A 5,812-nucleotide genomic window follows, 5' to 3' on the forward strand; every position below is an offset into this window, starting at 1 on the left:
AACTTAACAGTGCTCGGGCATTTCGCTCGAGGCACAAGCAGCCACATGGGTTGGTACATCAAACTCCCAGTGCATAACATGTTCTACTGGGTACAAGCGGCCGATATTGGCTAACTCATGCGCTACGGCATTAGCACTACGAGGCAAACAGAAATTTTATGCTTAGAGAACCACATTTTCAATTGAAACTTTGTATCTTCAATGACAGCCGCATATGCTGACGAGTCTGGTTTCCTGAAGTCCATAGCTTCAACTAACAACTGTGAGTCCGTCTCGAAGCTGACTCTCAGGCATCCCAGGTCGGCTGCAAGGGCCACGGCATTTGACAAGGCAGCTACCTCCGCCGCAAAGGCATCATGTATATGATCTTGTCATCCAGCCCTGGCTGCCACAATAGTCCCTGCCGAGTCCCTCGCCAGTCGCCACCACGCCCCACCCCGCATGTCCTTCTCCCGGAGCAAATGATCCATCCGCGTTGATTTTCAGCATCTCGTCAGGCGGGGCAGCCCATTTGTCCAGACAGGCTTTCTTTGGTGGGTTGATATAGACTTGCATATATTCCATGACCGCACTGCGAGTTCGCCTGGCTATTTCTGCTGCCGGTGCTACTAGCTTCCCTTTCCTCAGCTTGTTGCGCACACTCCACCAATGCCACCAGTAGATTAAAATGTGCATGCGTTTCTAAAGAGGGGACATAATTGGTGTAGAGATATGGGCTGTTTTTCTGGCCCAGGATGGGGTTTACGCTGGCTGGGTCTGGACACAACGTTCGCTTGGTGTCCCTTCTTGTAGCGAACGTAATCGTTGGATAGGGAGCCGTCGCGCCTCTGCTCCTCCTCCCGAGTCCATCACGCCTCCCTCTCCTTCGCCTGCAAAACCTAATCCCCAAACCCCGACCTCAACATCCACATCCATGGCGGCACTCCCCACCGACCCCATCAGCCTGATGGACCCCTACGCCACCGCCCCAGCCTCCCCACGCCGCGACTGGGTCTTGCTCCACCCGTCGGCGCGTATCTCCGAGCTCCACAACGCAACCACCGTCGTGTCCAGGACGAGGGACGACCAGCCCGTCGTGGCGTCCTTCTGGCTCGTCGACCCGCCGGGCGTCTCCTACTTCTCCGTCCACTGCCCCGGCCTCAAAGTTTCAGACCCGGACGACTTCGCCCACGACGATCCCGAGCCCGGCTTCATCGGCGCCCACGTCGTCTGTGCGGAGGCAGCGTTCCTTCTCTTCGACGTGACCTTCAACGCCCCTGACGGCCCCTTCCCGGAGTCCACCCACCACTTCGTCTACAGAGCCGGCCCCGGGGAGCCAGCACTGCACCTGCTCCCGGAACCCGATATTCCAGCATACGAAGCCCGGCCGCAATTCGGCCTCTTGCCCTGGGGCGAGCACTATGTCGTGGCCTTCCTACGGTGGAACAGGACCATGGGTGATCATATGTTTGATGTCCATGTCTTCTCGTCCCAGACACAGGCATGGAGTAAGAAGGTTGGGTTGATGGCTATATCAGAGTCTAATGAGAGATATTTTAGTCGGCATGATGCCTGCAGGCAGATCAGGATTGGACGCTCACTGGGCTGGGTTGATCTCTTGCGTGGTATTCTTCTACTTCGCAGACCGTTCGATGAACATCCTACGATCGAATACATCCCGTTTCCTGTGTCAAGGCCGCCTTGCTCCCAACTATCAGACGACGACGACGAGCTAGGAGGATCTGACGCTCCTCAATATTTTCGTGATGTGGCCTGCTGTGATGATTTGATCAAGTTTGTCGACGTAGAATACCATGACCCTTCCAGTTGCAAGCCCTGCTGTGGCAGAGATAAAAGTTGGAAAGCCACCATATGGAACAGGAATCTTTCTTCGGGAGATTGGCTCCGGGGATTCACGGTTGATGTTGCCGACATCTCCCTTGACCAAAGTTATTCTGCTTTACTGCCGGAGCTGGGGGACGACGAGACAGAAAAGTTACACCTGAAGAAATTGATTTTCTACACCCCCACCCTCAGCATCTGCAATGATGATCTTCTTTACGTCATGTCCAAGGTGAATGATGAAGACGACAAGGCCTGGGTCATCACAGTTGACATGAAACATGCGGTTGTGCAAGCAATAGCCCCGTTTTCTGCTGGCGACATCGACCTCCTCCCAATGTACCGTCCATGCTCCTTCCCCAAGTACCTCAACATGACCCCAGGTGATAGATCCTCCCAATGTATTTTGGCAGTATTCACATTGAAAATGCTGACACCATTTAGTTGTTCATCAACTTTGAACATTAGGTAGGGTACATATGTGTTGATTCATAGACGTTGATGCATTAGAAGCATGCGTTAGGCTACCGCCCATGCTAAAAAAATGTACAAGTAATCAAGTATGGAGTATGGACTCATCTATAAAGGCCGATCACTCTCGTAGTTAGACAAAATTTACCGTCATGAAGGCACAGCCAAAGCTGAATCGTGAGTACTTTGCTTCATTATAAAAATTTAGGTGATGGTGAACCACCTCATTTTATTTCTTCAACCAAACAGAAAAAACAGCACGAGTCTCTTAGAAAAAAGAAAGGAAAACAATAACAGGGAATCATTTGTGATAATTTAAATTCACTCATCAGAAGTTATTCACATTGAATTCACTCATTAGAAGTAATATGATAATTCGAATTCACTCATGAGAAGTTATATCTGGATAGGAAATAATAACACGGAATTCAGGCTGGGACCTCCCCCATTGAATCGAAAATTGAACCCTTTCAGAAATTATACAGTTTCCTTCCTGATATTTTGTTCTTAACTGTTTCTTTATCCAAATTATTGCAGGCGTAGATATAACCAACAAAGGGTACAAGGGCTTTACATGGTAATGCATATTTTGCTATCTTTACCTGTTCCAGTCTTATTCTTATTTGCATGACAAGTTATTGATTTCTACTTCTGCTGCTATTTGATGCTTATTGTCAGGATGGATGTGGAGAAATGTATTGAGGAATTTCTGTGGACTCGAGACTGGCTTAGGGAACTTGGTAACGAATTAGTCCACTTCTTGGGGCATAGCTTTCTATTAACTTCTGTTAATATAGCACATGTGCAAGTGCACATATGCATCCAACATTTACCAAGTGCATGTTTAGCGTCTTTAAGTATAATTAATTTCCTGAACATCATACGCAAATATCTGCTCAGTTTACTCTGTTTTATGACCATAAAAAATTGTTCAAGTCAAGTATAATATCTTTGAAAATTATGTGCGGTCTCCACCTTAAGTTTTTGTGATCTGTAACTTTGGTGGTGGACATGTTAAGCATTTACAATCCACTGGGTTTTGTTAGTGTTATTATCTGTTGCTGCCGGTCTATGATCTTGCAAATTAACTGTGATAACCAGAGGCTTTTGTTGACACAGTGTGATACATATTTCTTATTAGATTCACATCTTTATGGTCCATTGCAGGTCAATGCTTGGAACATGAAACGTCAATTTACATCGATTGTAGCTCACTAGTCTGTCCAGCGTCATCTCTACGTTTGATCATTCCAGTAGTAAGTTCTGTTCTAGTGTCCAGAGTTTCACGTTATGAGTGCATCATGTTGTTTTGTCCTCAACTTTGCCTTGTGTTGTTTCTTCCTTAATAGCATCAATCTTTGCTTCCTCAAGTTTTGAATCCATTCCCTTCAAACAATGCACACAACTGTTGATACAGCATCTATTTTCCCATAATTTGTTTTCTCGGTTCCGAATTATGAACAATCGGCTTACCTGAATCACTAAAAAAAACTTGATGCAGGTGGTAGAATACGCTTCCTCTGTTGGTGAAGGCGAAGCTAAAGCTGCCACCGAAGCTGTGGATGTTTGCTCACGGTATATACACGAGGATATATGCTTGTGCAATTCTATGTTGAATTGACTTGGCTCTATTTGTGACTACGGTGTGTTGTTTTCCTAGAGCTTTGGAAGATTTCAACTGGCTACTGTGCAAGCCGCGAAGTGATGCATCAACCTCTACTAAAGCCATGAAGAGAAAAATCAATACCACCCTTAAAGCTTTAAAGAAGTATTATACAAAAAAAAAAAAATCATGTACTTTGATTGTCAAAATGAATCATTACCTATAATTTTTACCCTTCTCCATATTTTTCAGCGTCTTGCGAATTGTGCCACAATCAATGATGGCGGGAGGAACAACAGTGGATGGAGCAACGACCCTTGCAGATGCCTGCCACCAAAAGAGACGGAAACCAGTATTTGAACGTCGCGAGGGACCAGGCCATAAAATCGAGTACATAGAGCCTGGCTTTTCCGGTGCCAATCTATTCTGTGATTGCGGTGAGAAGGCAGGCCATGAGAAGGACCAATGTGACGATGAGCATCAAGTGGGACTCAACCGGCAACTGGAACTCGACGAGTTTCAAGTGGAACTCCGGCAACTGCAACAGAACCTCCTTGGCTCTCTGGGTCCCTGGTTGAAGCCCCAAGAGGTTTGGCTCATTTTGGTGATTGCTTTTAGTGCACTATTTCTGTATGCTTGCGATATGTAAAGTAGTATCTTCATTCGGACTTCAGTGTAGGTGAACGGTCTGCTATGCAAAGCCAAAGATATTCTAGGTGCTACTTGTTGCTCTATTGCCTGTAAATGTTTGGTTTGGGGTTAACGACGTATGAGCCTGGTTTGTATAAAGCAGTGGGCGTTAGTTGAAGCAAAGTTCTGTTGAGACGTTCTTTGTTTGTGTTAAGCTGGTGGTACATAGTGAATTTCTCATGACGACCTCAAAAGGTATAACAAACCCTGACAATCAACTGAAGCCAATATTGAGATGGTTCTATAACCAATCATCAGTTGCAGAAAAGGAAGCATGGATATTTTATTTCCCTGCCTTGTCTTGGTGAACGATTACTAGCTGAATGCTGTGTTGGATGGCAAGCGAGAAATTCGCCGTGAGGACGGGCGGCCGTGGTGCATAGCCTCTGTGCTGTTAGAACGGGCTAGCTAGGACGACAACTTAACCTAGTCAGCTCCCAGCTGGTGGAGTAAATAGCATAAAACTACTACTTTACAGGTTAAGGTTTCAAAAAACTACCGCTTTTTAATTTTTCTCAGATAACTACCGAATGGGCAGTCGACTGTTTCAGAAAACTCCAAATGACCGTTGCTTAAAATTTAAACATGTTTATGACAGGTCGGGCCCGCACCTAAACGATCCGTCTATTTGACCGTCTGTTGGACCGTTAACTGACATGTGGGGCCCACATGTCAGTGTATCTTCCACACTTTTTCCTCCTCCTCCCTGAGTATTCCCTCCTCCGTGCCTCCCTTACTTTCCTCTCGCCGGCGAGCCTGCCCTGTCCTCCGCCGCCGTTCACTGGCCCTCCCCGGCGCGGCAATGACCACCCACCGTGTCCACCCCGCCACCCATCGCTTCTGCCCCTCACCTTCGCCCCGCACCACCGGGTCCACCCTCACCTTTCGGCGGCCGCAGCAAAGGCCGTCCTCGGCCGCGGCGGCGGCAGGCGCGCGCTCCGGCAGCGGCGCGGCCGTACGCGTGGTCGTCTGCGGGGAGCTCGAGGAGGACGGCGAAGGCATCGACGACGGGCGTAGGTGAGGTGCTTGGCCCTCTCGGCGACGACGGCCGTTGCATTCTTCTTGGGCGTGCCGGCGGCCGCATAGACGATGGCAGGGCATGGCGACGGCCGCACAGGCGAGGCAGCGCGCCATGGCCAGGAGCAGTGGCAGCGGCCTGCAAGGAGCACCGCCTGGACCCCAGCCCGTTGCTCGCCTAGACCCACCTCGAGCCGGCGCAAGGAAGAA

General features: G+C 48.6%; 1 protein-coding gene across 1 annotated transcript; it reads left to right on the forward strand.

Annotated features, from left to right (window-relative positions):
• Window positions 1–829: 829 nt before the first annotated feature.
• Window positions 830–4,710, forward strand: LOC123097551 (uncharacterized). The gene is made up of 7 exons (XM_044519325.1): window positions 830–2,204; window positions 2,830–2,869; window positions 2,971–3,032; window positions 3,460–3,548; window positions 3,794–3,867; window positions 3,953–4,060; window positions 4,148–4,710. The coding sequence occupies exons 1-7, from the start codon at window positions 914–916 to the stop codon at window positions 4,542–4,544; spliced, it is 2,061 nt and encodes a 686-aa protein (XP_044375260.1). The 5' UTR covers window positions 830–913; the 3' UTR covers window positions 4,545–4,710.
• Window positions 4,711–5,812: the final 1,102 nt, after the last annotated feature.

Source organism: Triticum aestivum, chromosome 1B (genome assembly GCF_018294505.1).
Source record: "Triticum aestivum cultivar Chinese Spring chromosome 1B, IWGSC CS RefSeq v2.1, whole genome shotgun sequence".
NCBI classification, from domain to species: Eukaryota; Viridiplantae; Streptophyta; class Magnoliopsida; order Poales; family Poaceae; genus Triticum; species Triticum aestivum.

What these genes read in the sequence shown, in the direction of transcription:
- LOC123097551 (XM_044519325.1), top strand. Translation starts at nt 914, where the DNA reads ATGGCGGCACTCCCCACCGACCCCATCAGCCTGATGGACCCCTACGCC. An exon ending in AGACTGGCTTAGGGAACTTG is followed by an intron (nt 3,033 to 3,459) that starts GTAACGAATTAG and finishes GGTCCATTGCAG; the next exon opens with GTCAATGCTTGGAACATGAA. An exon ending in TACGTTTGATCATTCCAGTA is followed by an intron (nt 3,549 to 3,793) that starts GTAAGTTCTGTT and finishes AACTTGATGCAG; the next exon opens with GTGGTAGAATACGCTTCCTC.